Source organism: Orbicella faveolata, unplaced genomic scaffold (assembly GCF_042242905.1).
Source record: "Orbicella faveolata isolate gen_17 unplaced genomic scaffold, um_ofav_v1 contig_26, whole genome shotgun sequence".
Lineage (NCBI taxonomy): Eukaryota > Metazoa > Cnidaria > Anthozoa > Scleractinia > Merulinidae > Orbicella > Orbicella faveolata.
In genome coordinates, this window is record NW_028301554.1 from 18,395,380 (window position 1) to 18,413,666 (window position 18,287).

The following is an 18,287-nucleotide window of genomic DNA, read 5'->3' on the forward strand; positions in this document are numbered from 1 at the left end:
GTGGCAGGATTTGAAACCTGAATCAATATACATTTCTGTAACATTGACTGTTATCCTGTCCAGCGAGCAGATATTGACCCTAATCGATTTTAAATCCTCCAAGACGTGCCACGCAACAATGTATTCTGGTGTGAGTACGGAAAAGGCAACAATCTAGCAGCATTTTGTTAGTTAGTCACTCTCTACCCAAACCAGGGTTGGTCGTTTGAATAATGAAGTAACGTCCTTTCTAAAGTCCTCGATCTAGATCAAATTGCTATTTTATTTCCTACGTCACGATCCGGTTAAATGCACTACGGCAACACAAAACAGAAAAGCACTGATAAAACACTCATAACAAAATCTTTCGACCTCGAAAATAACATGGACGTAATTGCAAACAGTGATTATAACAAGAAACAAATTATAAAAGACATGAAAACAGTTTCATTTCCGAAGTTTTTTTTATTTTGATTGGCAAGATAAACTGTGCAAATACAGCAGGAACCCATCAATAAATATGTAGCGATTAACAATATGTGGGCTGAAACTTTTACAATTAAAACTCCATTATATAAGAACCTTATGAGCCTGAAAATTGAAACAGGTCCCTTATCTTTTAGTTTCCTAGTTTTACTGCAGCACATTGAGCGTAAAGAGCCTGAACAGGATGTGTACTTTATTTCCTTAGAATGTAACTCTTACTTCGAAAATTCTTAGTAGCAACCAGATATATAAGAACCTGTTTAGGCTAGCTTGAAAACACTGGTTCTTGTGGGTGAGTTTTTACTGTATTTTACTCTCTTGCTTAACTAAAACTGAGCCAGCCATATTTAGTGTATGACAAACAAATTTAACGAATGAAAGTTGATGGAAAATGACGAGTGTTTACATAGCTTAAATGCAAACATTCGCGAAAGTGTGGGAAATTCAAGTTTGTACACTTTCGAATTCTCCAAAGCTTCTCGAGTGTTTACATCAGCCAATGTAAACAAAAACCTACTCACAAAATAAAGCCATCAAAATGCCACAACTGAAACGGATATACAACCAATCAGAACGCTTGATAAACGACCAAAAATCAATAACCAAACCCAAGCCAAGAGGCAAAAAAAAAAAAAAAAAAACCAAGGTTAATTAAACAGTATGGAAACGCAGTGCATTTCTTCTTTAGGGTCTTACAAAGAATGATTCTAGCTGACACAACGTTACAAAATATAACATTAGACAAAAACTTGTACAGTAGTTCAGTACACACTGCCACATCATGTTGTAACAGGAGAACTGTCCACACCTTCGTAAAATACACGAGATACAGTGTTCCTATAACCTGACACATTTGTCAGTCCTTATTCATCAACTACAGGACCATTTTATTGAATGTTAATATATAAATCGAACTGGACATGTTTGCAGTTCGTGCCCTTCTTTAGAACTGGCACATAATCTTCTTCAAACGTATTGTTTTAACCATTTCCGTGACTTGTATCCAAAGCACTTGGTTTTAAATTTCTTTACACAAAACCATTTCCGCTGACCCTCTTCCTTCCCATCACTGGATGTTGACAACGTGACGTCGTAAATGGTGCTGAAGTGGACCACTTACCCGGTTGCCACGGGAAAATTCGTTTTGGATGTATCTCACTGTATTACACACCCTGTAGGGAAATAAGCAAAAATTAATATATCTTATAACACTCAGTGTCCGGCCCATTAACCCCTGGGGATTCTGGTCAAAAGTGATAGTGTGTAGCTTTAGGAGTCTTGTAGCATTCTGGCAAGCCCGTAGGACAAGTCAAAATACAAATAACAAGTAAAAATGTACAACAATACCACACACTAAAACGTCAAATAAGATATTTATAATTCAACGATGAACTGTGTTTTTCGCTCTCACGCTGTCAAAAGGAATGAGAGGTTTCCATATAAAACCTGTTTAACCGGTCTGCTAGGGTGCAACTATCGTAGTGTATTTGAACTTGTTTCAGGCGTGCGCAGGTAACGATTTTGTGGTCGTGTACATTTAAAGCGTATTTTTTGATTTCTTTCAAACTTTAAATCGAAAGCAATGTAAAATAACACTGTTTGATTTATTACTGTTTTAAAGAAAACAAAGGATTAGCTGGTTTTCTAGGAATGAATCACGTACTCTTTGATGGAATTGCCGACAGAAGAATCTATAAAGAAAATAGAGAAAGCCGAGATTGAAAACTGGTAGTGATCACTTCAGAGAAGACGTCTGGCTAAGATCAAAAGTTAGAGAAGACAGAGAAACATAGGCTAAAGAACAGGTATAATATGGAGAAAACGAGTTCTTTACAGCTTGATGATCAAAGCATAAAGAAATACATATCATACGTCAGATCCTCGTTGTATACTACCCGTGTCCTATTTATATAAAGTAGAAAATACAGTTTACGTTACAGGTGTAACTCGGCGAGAAGGCTGAAGAAAAAGAATCGAACACCTCTATGGCGGAGATTATTGAGAAATAGATTACTAGGTTAATCTACTCAGAGTAATCCACAAAATGTTGTATAATGAGATGTGAAATGATACATGTGAACCAAGTTTGTAATTCTCACTGGTGATACTAATACAGGCTCGATTTCCGCTGCCTTCTCGAATCTGGTCTGGGCTCCTTTCCCGATCGAACTGGGACTGGTAATCGAGCCTAACACCAATAAGAGCTGGTTTCCATTTGATTGTTACGATCGTTGCGATAGTCTTAGGAAAAGGTTGAGCGATCCTTACGACTACCAGTTTCTATATGATCTCCGCGATATAAACTAAAGAATACAAAAATACCCGAGAGGACCGGGCTCCAGCAACGACGCGCTGCATTGTGGTATATTTTTCATCGCAAAAGACCGCTACGAAAGCAATGATCGCTTCGTTCGTTGAGTTAGATCTGAGGCCGCGCTGTTAGAAAGAATTGCGGTCGCTTCGCAACCTGCTCGCCTGATGTCAGTTCGCGCGCACTGTTAGCTCCGTTGTAATGGATTGAAGAACGAGAAATAAACAGGTCTTATTTTTTTGCGTTTCATTATGCTCACAATCTTATCTTTTTTTCTCGGTGTGCTTCTTTTAAGAAAAGAAAAAAAAATTAGGCAGGTCTTTCTTTGAACTCAGTTTCAGTTTCGGCCGGACGAACTCGCTATCAGGCGAAACGACTGGTTACCGTTTGAAAGCCGGTTAACGCTAACTCCGGATTAAAAGTTAACCAAAGTATTATATATAAAGTTTTAATGTATAAAAATCAGTGCTTTTCACTACTTACGTTTTGTGCAGTTTGAGATTATCCGAACTCAAAACAGAAGGACAAACAATATAAACAGAAAAACTCAGCGAAAAGTTAAAAGAAAAAAACTAAAATCAAGCTTATCCTGAGTTAGCTTAATAACCGGGCTTTGAGCAACCTAGCTCTGAGGTCTATCTTAACGATCGTTACCGCCCGGGGGGGGAGGGGGGGTACTCCCAGAAAAATCGGGTGGGGGTGTGCGGCCCGCTTCCCAAAATCCTTACCCTATTTATGACCTGACCACAAATTCGAAACCCTATTTATGACCTGACACTAAAATCAAACCCTGTTTCAGACCTGCGTTAAAATTAGTTCCCTAGTTCAGACCAATGTTAAATTGCCGGAAACATAATCTGTGAAGGGCTTTTGTTGATTTTCTTTTCGATAATGATGAAAAAGTGGCTTGTTCTTAAAAACGTATCCATATCAAGGCTAGAGTGCAAAACCCATACTCTATTTATGACCAAAATGGCCAAAATCAGCTAAAATCGATACCCTATTTATGACCGAAACGGCTGAAAAACCATATCCTTGGGGCCGCACATACCTATATAGCCCATATAAGGGAGTACCCCCCCCCCCCACCCCCCGGGCGGTCGCTATAGAGTAGGTTCCATATGATCGCAACGATACCTGAATTTGTTTTCAGCGACCTTGACGCCAACATTATGGTTTATTGACTTTGGTCAGGGGAAAACGTGCCAGTTAAGAACGAATAGCTTGACAAACGTATCTATAATTTGATTGATTTTGTTCAAGTGGAGTCCTGAAAACTTGGAGACACAAAGACCAACAACAGTAGAAAAAAGGGAATGAAAAAACGATCGGAGGCAGAATTTCGACAAAAAGGTGATTTTGGAGTGCAATTCCGATGGAAAGAAGTGGCCAAAAAAAAAACCTGATAGGTACCATTTTAGAGCTATCAGAAAAATGTTGGCTGTATTTAGAAACAACGGAAATATAAACAAACAAAACATAGGCCCAACCCACGTCCGGTCTCTTCTAATTTAATTCTTCTTCTAGAAATGGCACGAATGAGCTTTTCCGACCTGATTGTCTAGGAAACAACCTCATAAAACACCTAAAGCTTCTTAGAAGAAGTAAGCCGGGATAAAAACTCAGCTAACCGGCTATTTACGCCGCAATTAATCAGCAAACTAGAAGTTCGTGCATGGAAATAATAATACCGGGCGACCAAGTTCCGCTTTGTCTGTCGTGCGCAAGAGATTTATTTAAAAACTTTAATCTATAGCTAAGTACATTATAGCGGATTATAGTGTCGTTAGGCGGTGAGTCTGAATTCCTCTGTTAGACGAACTCTCATTTTTTCACGTACGCAGTTTGTTATAAACAACACAAAAGGACCAAAAATGTACTAAACATAGCGTAAGGCTAATGATTTTAAAATAGTTTTGAAACAAAAGACGTCTCTTGTTTTGAAATCAATCGATCATTTCCTTTTTCGCGGTTTTCTTCTAAAACTGGTGCGGATTTGTACTTTTTGGCTTTTAAGCCTCTCAAGTCACTAAATCAGCAAATCCTTGCATCCAGTCAAGATGTTCCACATCCAGAGATCTTGTACATGCACATTCTCTTGATATGCCAGTTTATAATGTTGCCAAAGTAAAGGGAAAGTTGATCACACTGCCAGGGATGAAGTATTTCATTCACGGCAACATTGGCCGAGCTACGTATCAAAGCACGGCACCAAAACACGCAAATTTTTGAAAGATTTTTTGTTACTAGCTAAGTTCAACATATATTTCACTCAATGTTTTATCCTATAGAATCGTTGCTAGCAGCGCTCAACACCTATTCGTGATTTTCATCAAATTTAAATTAATTTCACACTTGGGTAGGACCAAAGTACACCGGAAATAATAACACTCTGAGGAAATCGTAAACAAGTTTTGTATGAGTTAAAAGTGGCCAAGCGGTAACTACGTGTGCATGCTTTATATCTTGAAAAACTACCTTGCCAATTTTTGATGCGCGTAAGACAACACCCTGAAAGCTTCAAACACCCTCCTCCCCGCCAGGGGGTTAAAGAGAAACATAGTGAACAGAGCAAAAGGGAATCAATAAACATTCGCGTTCAGCTAAAGGACAAGGTAGAGACAGTTTGCTGTCAGCATCACAACACTAAAACGGTTATTAGTTTTTTTGTGTGTGTCTGTTTACAATTAATATTTTGAGTTAATTGACTGTTAACTGACAACTCGTTTAGCTAACGTTCAGAGGTGTGTGCAGCCTCTCTCGGACTTTCCTCTAACCCTTCTCACACGCTAACCCGACTAAAACACAGGTACCGCAATGATTCGATTTAGCGCCCTCCTTCCAATAAGCGCCCCCTTTCGAATAAGCGCCCCCTTCGAATGTGTTTTTATTAATAAGCGCCCCTATTCCAATAAGCGCTCCCATTCTAATAAACGCCCCTATTCTAATATAATATTACAGGGCCGTCAGAGTACCTATCAACGGAGGTTCATACCGGTTAAGCGTAAACAGAATTATGAACCAACATTAAAGCTAGAGACAACAACAACAACGTTTGATAAACTTAGCGTAACTTGAAGTTGACTGACCTTTCGGAATATTAAAAATAGTGTAGAATTTCAGCCGCAGACAATACAGTCACTGTCTCGAATTTATACAATGCCGGAATGTCATATGTGTCAGTACACTTGTTCACTTTGTTTAGCAAAAAGATCTGCAAAACCCGTTCAAAAGAAATCAGCAAAAACAGGAGCTCAATCAGTCGTCCAAGAACCAGACAGGAATGAGGATGAATTGAAGGCAAACAGTGAAACCATTAGCACATAAATCCTGCATAAATCCTCAGGACAAAAGCTTCTTTTTTCATGTTCATCCGCATTTGAACGATTGAATCACAGTAGTGTAGGTTTGATATACTCTGTCTCTTTCGAAGACTGCTGCAATTATTCAGACACTACTTACTTTGAGTAAGAAGAAAGGCTTGTGATGAATGCTGAGCAAAAATGAAGCTTCCTTTTAAAAAACTCCCAATGTTTGTTTATTATGATAAGTGATTTTGTATTGGGTACGTTACGTCTGAAGAAAAGTGCAGAAATTTTCCGTTTTGGTCTAAAACAGGACATTTTTCTCTAAAAATATCAAATCGAAACCAAATAGAGTAGTCATTTCTTTGATTTAGTCTAGACCAAGGTAACAAAATCCACCTTGTTTTGGTCTGGAATAATACGACACTGGTTGTAATCCGTCTCAAATTCTCCCAACCTTTGCAGTCTTTGGGGTACATTATTGCCCTTCTCTGGTGCTTTTATAACTTAGAAAACTGTTTTTTTTGGAAGACCTAATTTCCGCTTCACTCTAAAAATATTCTCAATGTCTATCACAAAAATAACTTGATAAAGACGTGCGTCTACTATGATGGCAGTTTCAGCTCACTGGTAATCGCCCACTTTTTGTCAGTTCTCCAGTCAACAACTCATGTAATATTTTTTTCCTTTCTCAGCGGTTCAATGTAACCTTGAAGAATAGCATTGCAATTTCTTGCAATAGGATATTCCTCTGGTAAGCTATTGTCTTACTGAGAGGTATGATCGAGGGGGGAGGGGTGGGTGGGAAGGAAAAAAATCCAAAAAGCCACCCAGTCCGCTCGCTGGTCCTGTCATCAAAAGAAAAAGAAAATCTGAAGTGTAGTGACAGTGATGGATTTACGCTAATTTTTGAACCTTTCATCAACGTGGGAGACGTGCGCGGGTTTCAAATGAAAAGTTGATCGGCTTTCACTAACACGAAGGGGTAAATCCTATAAGTTAAGACTTAATGCAATAAAAAGAGATATATAAGCATGTTAGCTCGAGAGCGAGTGCAATGAAACACAGCCGTTATTTTCTGTTCAAGGTATCAGTAAACCTAAATTAACATCAAAACGTTAGCGCGTTTTAGTGCGGAGGCTTATCGTGTGAATAGAAGGTCGCTAAAAGTTAAGGTGAAGTTCAGTTTAGGGTTTAATAAAAGGAGGAATTTTCTAGTAGCCCAGTTTAACTTTCATGAACGTTTCAGTATTCGCGTGTTGTTCTCTCATGCCTGATCAAAAAATAAGATCAGCTCCGCGTGATTGCTTTACTTACCATACGACCTTTGATTTTACTCATAAAAATATCAACACTCTCGAATATTTGCTGATTTTTAAACCACAAAACGAAAACAGATGTAATCAATTGTCGGACATAATACAGCTTATGATACTCCAATTTTTTAATTAAAGAAAAAGTACTGCTCCAATTTTAAATTTGGCGAACGTTTCATTCTTCGTGTGTCATTCTCTAATGCCGGATTGAAAAAGAAGATCAGCTCCGTATGATACCTTTCGTTGCCATAAGATCTTTGACTTAAGTCATAAAAACAAGCTGTTCTTGACACTCGACAAATTTACTGTTTTTTTTTAATCTTAAATAAGACTACAAAACAAATGGAATCTATAGTTGCTGTTGGACAACTTCATCTTCTATCTTTTCAACTTCTTTATAACCCGGTTTATAACACAGCTCACAATACGTCAAATTGTTTTCGTTAATCCACGTCAGACTGGATATGAGATGTACTGATTTCCACTTCACTCGAGTACCAATACATTTTGCTTTAATCTTAAGTCAATTAAATTAGGTTTTTTACATTTTTTTATACATTAATGCGAGTGGCCTCAAGGAGCGGGCAGATTGTAAACCCATAAGAAATTCAACCGCCTCTTCAAGTATTAAATTTGTCAATTATTAGATAAATAAACAAATGGCTTACACACAGATAACCCCATCTTGACTTTAGAATATAAACTCTGCTGGAAATTATAGCAGACCTTGAAACCCTGCTAACCAGACGTAACTGACCAAACGTAAGCGGTCTTTGCCTTAACGAGGTAAAATAAGGAGGGAGGAACTAGAAGACTTGAGTACGTGACTATTCAATACAAGAGTTCCCATTACCCACCCCTCCCTTCCAATCATCTTATAAATTTGGATTTCGTCAGTTGCCAGAGTCACAAACAAACACTCACGTGATTGGTCTTCTCCTCCTGCCTCTGGGACAACTTTCATGTTTTCTTTGCTCAGCTAAAAAAAAACGAAACACTGTATCTCAAATTTCTTTCTACACCATTTTCAGTCAACCTGATCACACAGAAAGAAAGTTCATACATATCATTTACCAGAACGTAAGACATCAAGACAAAAGTTGTTTACCTTGAGGTAAAGCTTGATTTCCTCGGCTCGTCTCATGTACTTGCTCACCTTCAGAAAACATAAAAAACGACATTAGACCCATTAGGGAAAGAAGCCAAACTTATACAAATGGAAGCTCAAACGTCATGGAGGGTAACTTGCCTCTAAATGTACAGCGTCCTTGTAAGGGCCACGAGGAGTTCCTGGCACAAGACACAAAAAACCAACAATTCAGCAACTGTTAAACACGATATATCGACCCTGTTTGTCATGTACAGAGATGATTCGGACTCCACGATGTCTGGCCAACGTGATTGTTGTCCCTTTGAAAATTTCACCTGCAGCAAGAGTTAATTTCTCATAACCTCTCTATGACAAAGTCAGCTGAGTAGATTTTAACCATACCACCTTTAGATCTTGTTCTGGATATGTGCACATTGCAAGGACTATATAAAGAAAAGATAATATTACATGACTTAGTTTTATTAATTAAAGTACAGCTGCTACCTGATAATATTGGTAACAAGGCCTCCAGGGCGACCTGGTACTGGGACAGTGCACTGTCATAAGCCCCGTGCTCATCCTGAAACAAAACACAGTTCCAAGATAAGATTGTAGATTAGAGCGGTTTTAAATTGGTGTTGTAAAACCAAAAGCAACGTAATCACTCTAACCAATTACACAGGACACAGAAAATCCCGTGGGCCAATCAAAACTGGACGTAATTTACAAGTAGCTGACGCAAAGCGCGGGAAAACGTGTGTGAGTCATGACTGATTTTGGTTTTACTTCTGATTGGATGTCAAAGTGGCACGAGTTTTAAACAATTATTGGCTGAGGTTTTTGTGATATCCAGAATAATCAAGTTTGAGGTAGGGGTTACCAGCCTCAGCCTTCGGCTTCGGCTGATAACCCTTACCGAGACCTTGATTATTCTGGATATCACAAAAACCGAATGTTTTGTTATATATTGAATGAAAAAACAAATGGAAGTAATGTTTTTGCTTCTTCACTGATGGCAAGCAACACAAAGCGAGTGAACTTGACATGATTACCCTTAGAAATCATGCAACACAGTCATACATGACATGATTACCAGTGACCTTGAGTGTCCTTGACGTGATTATTGTATAATCTGCCGCTAGATGACGTCACAGACGCTGATTTCAAATATTGACTGTGTGCTTTCGGCCAATCAGAAAAGAGATAGTGAGTTCAATGTATAATAATAAAGCTAATCATGTAGGGTGATCTTCTCTCATTTTTACACTCTGGGAACAATTCCTCTTGGGAGAACTTAGACCTTGTTCCGAAGACAATTTCCTGTGCTATTCTCATACCCAATAAAACATCTCTCAACAATTGGGTCAAACATTTAATGATTAAATAGGAAGTCTTAGTTAACTACTTAAACAATAAAAAAAACTAAAGAAAGGACTACAGATTCATGTGTAACTTACTCTGATCTCAGCAATGTTTGCGAGATGAAGTGCTGCTTTCAGCTCTGCATGATCCTTGCTATAGCGAGCTAAAAGTTCATCGGGATTACTGTGAGATTTTATCTTAAAACACTGCTTTAGTTCTTCTGCTCGGCTCATGTACTGATTTACCTAGAAATTAAAGATTAAAAAATGATTGAAAAAAAGGAATACTTATGTTCATAAATTATAAATCTCTTTAATGCAAGATCCTGACTGGTCAATTTTCTTTTGCATTACAGAAGTTTCAGTATATAAAAGGACATATAGATTACTTCAGCCGTAACTTGACTTACCCTCTCTCTTAATCTTGTTTTCATCTGTGGATCTTTCTCATCTGTAAGCCAAACAACCTCATCAAGATTTTGTTAAAACAGTCATAACTCAGAGCAGGAATTACTAACAGAAGCAATTAACTTACACTCAATGGCTGGTAAAAAGAAAGCCATGGCTTCACAGTACAGTTTGGCAGCTTCCTTCAGCTCACTGGCGTCATCCATCTTTATGGCCTCTGTCACAAGTTTTATCTGAGAGGTTAATACAGAACAAAATGAAACAAGGAACTATTAACAAACAAACTTGAAAAAGAAACACACATAATCAGCTCAAACCTTAACAAGTTCACAGAGGTAACCAAACTGAAAGAATGATTTGGTTAGTAGTCAAGTCTTGCAGATTGGCATACATTACATATTAGGGCCAACACAACTTTTTTTGAAAAAACAAAATCAACAACTTACAGTTTACCTAGATCATTGGCAATTTAACAATCTTGAAATTGAACTTTTGAAGTTACTCCTGCAGATCTTTCCTAGGTTACTTTTTGACTTGTAACTTCACTGTTAAAAGTTTTAATCAAACAAAGGACCAATTTATATATCGTTACTCACTGCTTTCTCTAAACATAGTGGCGATGGGACATGTTCCAGATCAAGAAAAGGGTGAGCAAAGAACTCTTCAAAGGATATTCTGGCCAAAGGATCCCTCTGAAGAAGTGCCAAAAGAAGATCTTGACAGTCTGGGGACACCTTGGATACAACAGGTAGCTGATGACGGATACAAAAGAACTTACAATTAAACAAGGTGACATGGATAACAAACATCAATGCCAACCTTAGAAAATTTGAATCCAGGACATTGCTGGGAGATCACTATTTTGTCCAAAGGTACCTCTTGTTGACAAGCTCCTCCCCAAAAATAAACAGCCATAAAAACTCTCAAATTGAACCTGATTTCTAACATTTATACAAAGTTATCCTAACCCCCAGAAATCCACCAAAATAAGCAACAAGTAGATGCTTTGATTTTCATCCATATCCAGGACATTCATACATTAAAATTTGAGAGAACAGTGTTTTTGGTCATGCAGTGTCTAATAGGTTTTCTCACTATGTGGGAGAGTTCAGGTAATATATCGAACATGAAGAGACAGTGTTTCATTGGGATATCCAAACACCGAGAAGAGAGTTGGAAATACGATGTGCTGTGGAGTATTTTTGACCAAATTCGAGGTGTTGGATAGCAGATGAAACACTATCTCGAGTGTTTGATATATCTTCTCAATTGAAAAAAAACTAAGGAGTAAAGTAACAGTAACAGAGAAGTAAAATCGTCAAAATCTATGCAAAATAAGACTGGGTATCCAAACCTCCTTCATGGTTGTGATTTTCTTTGTTTTAACTTGATGAATAATTATTAATGAGTTTGAGAAGGATGATGCCAGCACATAGCTGCCATGATCAGCTTGGCCTCCTTAGGTCTCATCACCCAAGTTGTATACTTTATTTATGTTAAGTGTATCTTACTGTAATTGGGTCTGAAGATCGTATCTTCTTCTCAAGTTCAGCAAAAGATCCTGAGGCAAAAGGTGCTATACCAAAAAGTGCCTCTGAAAGAATAAAAAGAAACCTTGAGCTTGTTAAGACTGGATGGCTTGTACTCCTCAACAGTTTTCTTGTAGAATTCAAAACAGCTCTCCTTGCACTAACTGTGACAGTGAATGTGATACAAACTGTGAAGCACTGGTGAAAAGGGAGTCCCTTTGGAAGCAAGAGATGTACAAAAAAGCAGCCAGCACTTGTTCAGTATGTATATTTAAGGTAACTTTATAATCATTGTGATAATTTCCAGGGAAACTAATGTAATGCATCTGTGGTAAAGAAACTGAAGACTTGGCTAAGGTTGACATGTTGTTATGGACATCGATACTAACTACAATGTACATATAGCAAGTTGCACACAGTAAGCTTGGCAAGTCCTGTGGTCATTGGAATTTACTAAGCAACTCACCATAGAGAATTACACCTACAGACCATAAGTCTACTCTGGCGTCATATTTCATAGAACAGATCATCTCTGGTGCCTAACAAATATCATATGTAAGCATAAAATAATATTTATCTGTTGAAGCTTATTATAAGTAAGTTGCTAATAATTTGGCTGAAGAACAGTAACAATAATGTGTAATGACAGTATTAAGCAACTTTGTAGATTTCAGTCATAGTAGGGATTACATGTAGATCACATCTTTCTATAGGTTTACATCATGGTCGATGAAGGGTGAGTGATTTACCATACAAACTCCCCTCACTATTATAACAAGGTGACCCTCATTACTCAAAGTTTTGGTTAATTTAGTTCACCTCTTTGAGTAAATTTGGCCTGAAATTTGACCTTTAGCTTGAAAGGAAATATGGGAGCACGCTGCTCTCAACCAGTCTGGCTGAAAAACGTTTACAAAATACTGTTTCAAATTTTCTCAATCAATCTTGCTAAAAAGTTAACAACATTGTTTCTACAACAAAATTACTATAACTGAGCAATTTTTTCCTTAAAAATAGTGAATAAGGTATATTGTTGCGGTTTAATCCTCTAGTCCTCAAAACAAAACATGTTGATAAAAGAAGGCCAATTGACTGGTGTACTCTGACTTATGTCCTTACCATGTATAGAGGGGACCCTCTTATTGTTTGTGTCTCCTCTTCACTATGTAAATACTGTGCAAATCCAAAATCTGTTTCAAAAAATGAAATATAGCTTGAAAAAGGGCATCTCTCTGTTGATTGAGTACATGTACATGCTATAAAGTTCTTAAATAATTAGCCCTGCACTTGGACGAGACCTTCTTTTAAACCTTGATACCCCTGTTTTAAATATATAAATATGTGCATAATAAATGAATGTTAATAATATCACATAAACATCAATATGGAATAATTCATAACAATCAAAAGAGGCTTTATTCAAACTTTGCTGCCAATGCTATGGATAAATGAATACATAACAAATGAATGTAAATTGTATTAAATAAATATCAATGTTATGTAATTTATAATTAAATTACTCATGTATCACTCATACATTTTGTAACTGAAAATCGCAGAACAAATGCAAATTACAATACCTGCCAGTTTCAGGACAGGATTTTGTCTGGCTGACAGCAGCAAATTCTGTGGTTTAAGATCCATATGAGCAATGTTGTTTGCATGCAAAAAATGAAGAGCAAGAGCTGAAAAAAACAAATTGAAAACTAATTCTAAGGCATTAACAAGCTGAAAAATTAATTCTTATAACAGGTCTGCTTAGCCCTAAGAACATGTAAATCATCACTACACTGAATGAGCAAGCAAACATACTGCCTGACTTTGTGCAGTGCATTCCAGGTAAGATCATCCATTGTCCTTAATTGGCTGAATAATGAATGCCCTACATTACTGCCAACTTTTAATGTTCTAGCATTTTAAACAGGGGATGTTACAGCAGTAATTTTAATAATAAATTTTACCTCAAAGCAAGTCAACATGAAATCCTGTTATTTTACAACAACACTTACTGCCCCCTCTGATCTAGATTTCTGCGATACCTCGTAATATTCCATCTACTACGTATTATTTCTGCATATCTTCAGTTAGTTTGTTATAGTAAATCATAATTATTTTGTTCAATGTTGCTTAACATAATGCCATACCCAACTGTCGTAAAAATCTTCTTGCAATATCTTCAGGCAGAACTCTTCTACTGTGAATAAACCTTGATAGGTCTCCTCCACTGCAATACTCCATTATTAGGAAAATATATTGGTCATTCCACTGGATAAAAACAAATACCAAGAATAATTATTAACCATTAATTCTGAAAATGTCCATTGACCTTAAAGTACTGCTAACCCCTTAAGGATCCCAAATGCAAAATTTAAATTTGTGTTACTGACAGTTACATGTACATGTCTTGCACATCTTACTAATTTGAGGCATATCAAGAAAATACCCAAAGCTGTTACCGGCCTAATATATAAGATGGCAATTAACTACTGTTTGGAAATGTAACAATTTTATACTGCCTGGTCCCTCAGTGTTTTCTGTACTCAATCATAAAAAGTGACATCTCTGATCAAAATTTGAAACCAAAGTGGGGTTTAAATGAAATATCAATCTGATCAGCACAGCATAAGAGTGAAGGCTTCTTGTAGTTGTAGTCAAATGATGTCATCATACATATCGCTTATGTAGGGTTCAATTAATCCAGTTCTTTAATCCAGGACAGTTACTTTTTTGCAAGAAATTCATAAAGTCTGTAGAATATTCAAGGGGATGCTTGCTTATGTAGTTCTTTCTCTCTGCAAATGTTTTTAATAAAGAGAGTAGCCACAGGTGGCATATTTCCTGAATACAAATACAACATACACTACAGGTTCCCCAGCCTCAAACAATCCCACATAAAACAGCTTCCTTCTAAAATAATGGTTAACATAAAGAGGAATCAATGCAATAAGAATTGTCAGACTTACTTCAAAGTCTTTCAACTTGACAATATGCTCATGATCCAATTTCTTGAGTAATTCAATCTCAGTAAGTAAATTCTCTGTTGCTGTCTTACTCAGAGAACTTTTTTGGATACATTTGATTGCAACCACATCCCTGGTGTCACCCTAAAGTAGGAAACAGAAGAAAAATACTGATATGGAACCCCAATAACATGATTAGCACGCTATAACAGATTGATTGTGATAACTGGGTAGGTAAAGTCTGCATATGAGCCAAGTGGCCCACCAGGCTGGTGCTTATCTCTGGTTTCTGCAGCGTGAATCGTCTAGGAGTATTTCTACTCCCCCTGGATGGGATACTAGTCCATTGCAGGGTTGCTCCCAGTATTAAATTTGCCAGTACCCATTTATACACCTGGGTGGAGAGAAGCATCGTGAGAGTAAAGATTCTTGCCAAAAAACTCAACAAAATGTCCGAGTCCTTGAACAAAGACTGTTCAACCTGGAGGTGAGCGCACTAACCATAAGGCCACCATTCCTCCACAAATAACTGGGTAGGATCAACTTATATTTCCAGCATATCAGGTATAACTGGGTGGGGGAGTCAGGTATGACTCTCTACTGACTTCTCTTTGCAGTATCAATAGATTTTTGCTCAAACTTTGTCCACTGAATATTTATCATATGAGAACTTTCATTATAAAATAAAAAAGGGGGGTGCCCATGCTCATTAAGGAGCAGTGAGACATTGAAAATGTCCCATTTTGGCATTATTTAATGCTTATTACAAGAACGTTCCAAGTAATTATAAAATCTTTGTGAGCCCAGACTCATGAAAACACACCTCAAACTACAGTCAATATTTGTGTCGGACACAAATAAACTTTTTAACTTTGATTTTGACAGAGAAAACATTGGAACCAAATTGCTTGCCAAAGCTATCAAACTGTAAAATAGAAAAGACTACAGTGCAGCTGCTATTTTCCTTATTTCTTCAATTTTCAGCAATAGAAGTCAGATCAGTCTTTTCTCACGCAAACCTAGTGATTAGTTAAAATGACTAGAAAAAATATTGAGGTGCCCAAGGTCGTTAGTGAGCTATAGCCAGAACTCAATATCAAGGCAAATCTGCCGTGTTTTCAATGTGCGCATGCATGATCGTGCATTAGTGATGCCATAAATTACGTGCAGTAAGGATGCGGAATGCAAATGTGAGGATTCACCTTAAGAGGGTTTCAGTTAAAAGAAAATGACTGAGGTTTATCATGGGCCAAAAAAGATTAACAGCTGTAATGATGGGGTGATCACATTTTAAACAGGGTTAACTCATAAGACATGGTTCCCCTGGACTTAGATTCCCCTCAGTTCTATTACCATTACTAGGGGCCTCCAGACTGAAGTACAGCCGTCTTTGATAGCAAATCCCCACACAGGCTTACATGTATGTGAGTACTATACAATGAACTCATTCCAACTGAGTATTGACGTGTGCTCCAGTGGCTTGATAATTCAGTGGTAGAGATTCAACACCAGTGTAGGTAATAGACATGCCCTTCGAATTTGCTGGCAACCCGCTAACTGCTTTCGTTTTTAGCGTATATCCGCAACAGGCAGATAACATAATACGTGATTCATTTCATGTATGATTATACTAGGTTTGCTTAGGGTATTTTGATTTCCCCCTTACTGTTGTAGGAATAGTTTTTTTTCTTCCTAAAGGATGCAAGCAAACTTGATTAAAAAGTCGAATTTTTTTTTAGAAGAGAAAAGAGGTACGTGAACGCACAAAAAATCCCAGGGGACTTCAGTCCCTCCAGTCAAGAAGTGCTTCAAAAAACTTTGAAGATTTTAGACTTTTACCTTTTTAAACGCCTTGTATACAGTTGCATAAGTTCCTTGGCCTAGTTTTTCGGTCATTACATAGTGTTCTAACCTCGGAGGCGGAACTACTCGTAAATCGGCGCTGGCCGCCATCTTGATTGTTTATTACGTAGCCCGCACGCAATACCGCTGTTTTTTGAATATATTTTTTTTCTTTCGGGGAGGGCCTGGGCAAGGGGAGTGCTCTCATTTTAATAAATAAAAATAAAATAAAACACTTTAATAGCTGACACAATTACTGGTAACCCAGTAGTTTACATTGTGGGCTATATATATAAAAAATATGTTTAGTTAAAAAATGTTAAAATATCGAAGAAGTTAAAATATAATACAGCATGCACATAAAATGTATTCGAATATATTACAAGACATTTTCAAAACGTTCTAGAGACGGTAAAGTGTTCACGGTCTGAGTTACTTCGTAAAAAGTCGTTCACTAAGAGTTTCTTAAAGTTTCTTTCATGTGTGATAGTTCCACAGGTAAGTGGCACTTGCATGAAATGTTCGTAGGCCTGCGTTGGAGCGACATTTCGGCACCGCCAGATGATCATGAAAAGAAGTTCGAGTATTATAAGAATGGGTGTTTTTAACATAGGTTCTATAACTTGTAAAATAATGCGGACACTCCCCATTCACAATTTTAAACATCATGCACAATTTCTTCATGCGTATTACATCATCAATTGGCATCCACTGTAGTTTCTTGAACAGTTGAACCGAGTTGTCGTGGAAACTAGCGTCTAATATTAACCTACTACAGCGTTTCTGCACTCTAAGTATTCTCAGCAGTTGATCGTTAGAGGCGTTACCCCAAACCGAACAGCAATATTCAAAGACAGGCTTGATAAGCGCGTTAAATAACAATTTTCTGCAGTGGAGATTAAGGTAGCCTTTCGCTCTTTCAAGTAGATGAATTCTAGAGTTCAGCTTCCCGATTAAATATTCAGTGTGGTTGTGCCAGCTTATGTGCTTGTCGATCTTGACGCCTAAGAGTTTTTTCAAGCTATTTTAGCTATATATGGGCTTGTGCCGCTGTGATTATGTGAAGGGTATGTTTTTCAGGCAGTTTAGCCTGGGATATAGTATAGAAATCAGACAGTCTTGGTCTAGGATAGGGTGAATAGGGTGAATAGGGTATAACAGGATTGCAAAATCAATCTGCTCATGGTCTAGAAAAGGGGATAAAGGGTTTCAGTTTCCTAGCGGCAAAGATCCTACCCAAAGATCTACAGAGTAGCTACCTCCGGGATCTTAGGTCGGTGCGAGAGAGAGATATGATGTCCGACCGTCAGCATGGTGGTTGTAAGAGAGCAGATCACAGATACATGGCGCAAAATAATCCAAAATACTCCCGGAAGACAAGGTAAACCTTGGGTTGTATTTCGACACGGAACTTGTGTGATTCTCAGGGAAGGTGCGTCTAGCAAAGAGGATGCAGCAGCGAAAGCTACTCAGATTATTTCCGAGTACGGCCCAGTTTGGATTGCGACACCCTCCGCAGATTTTAATGTTACGGGGAATTCTGCAGCAGAAGGAATTATCGTCACGTGCTGGCACAATGACGTTCTGAGTTTCGCCATTAAGGACGAGGGAGGGGATATTAACATGCTGGAAAAGGCTCTGCTTGGAAGGAGCAAAAGAGATGAAGATGGACGAAATCCCGAGGTTCTGAATGTGGAATA

At 37.8% G+C, this 18,287-nt stretch overlaps 1 protein-coding gene across 1 annotated transcript; it reads right to left on the reverse strand.

The window, feature by feature from the left end:
* Positions 1-424: 424 nt before the first annotated feature.
* Positions 425-16,747, reverse strand: LOC110040034 (serine/threonine-protein kinase ULK3-like). The gene is made up of 16 exons (XM_020745221.2): positions 16,585-16,747; positions 14,749-14,889; positions 13,930-14,050; positions 13,366-13,470; positions 12,905-12,975; positions 12,252-12,324; positions 11,768-11,850; positions 10,853-11,008; positions 10,384-10,489; positions 10,259-10,299; positions 9,945-10,094; positions 8,992-9,067; positions 8,647-8,687; positions 8,506-8,553; positions 8,322-8,376; positions 425-1,637 (listed from the first exon to the last, which is right to left on the reverse strand). Exons 1-16 carry the CDS (start codon positions 16,696-16,698, stop codon positions 1,621-1,623), a joined length of 1,398 nt encoding a protein of 465 aa, XP_020600880.2. The 5' UTR covers positions 16,699-16,747; the 3' UTR covers positions 425-1,620.
* Positions 16,748-18,287: the final 1,540 nt, after the last annotated feature.

Bases quoted from the DNA above. Each gene is read 5' to 3' on its own strand.
- LOC110040034 (XM_020745221.2), bottom strand. From the start codon at position 16,698: ATGGCGGCCAGCGCCGATTTACGAGTAGTTCCGCCTCCGAGGTTAGAA. The intron at 8,688-8,991 runs GTAGCAGCTGTA...GTCTTGTGCCAG, and splicing joins CTTGTTACCAATATTATCAG to GAACTCCTCGTGGCCCTTAC. The intron at 8,554-8,646 runs GCAAGTTACCCT...TGTTTTCTGAAG, and splicing joins AGGACGCTGTACATTTAGAG to GTGAGCAAGTACATGAGACG.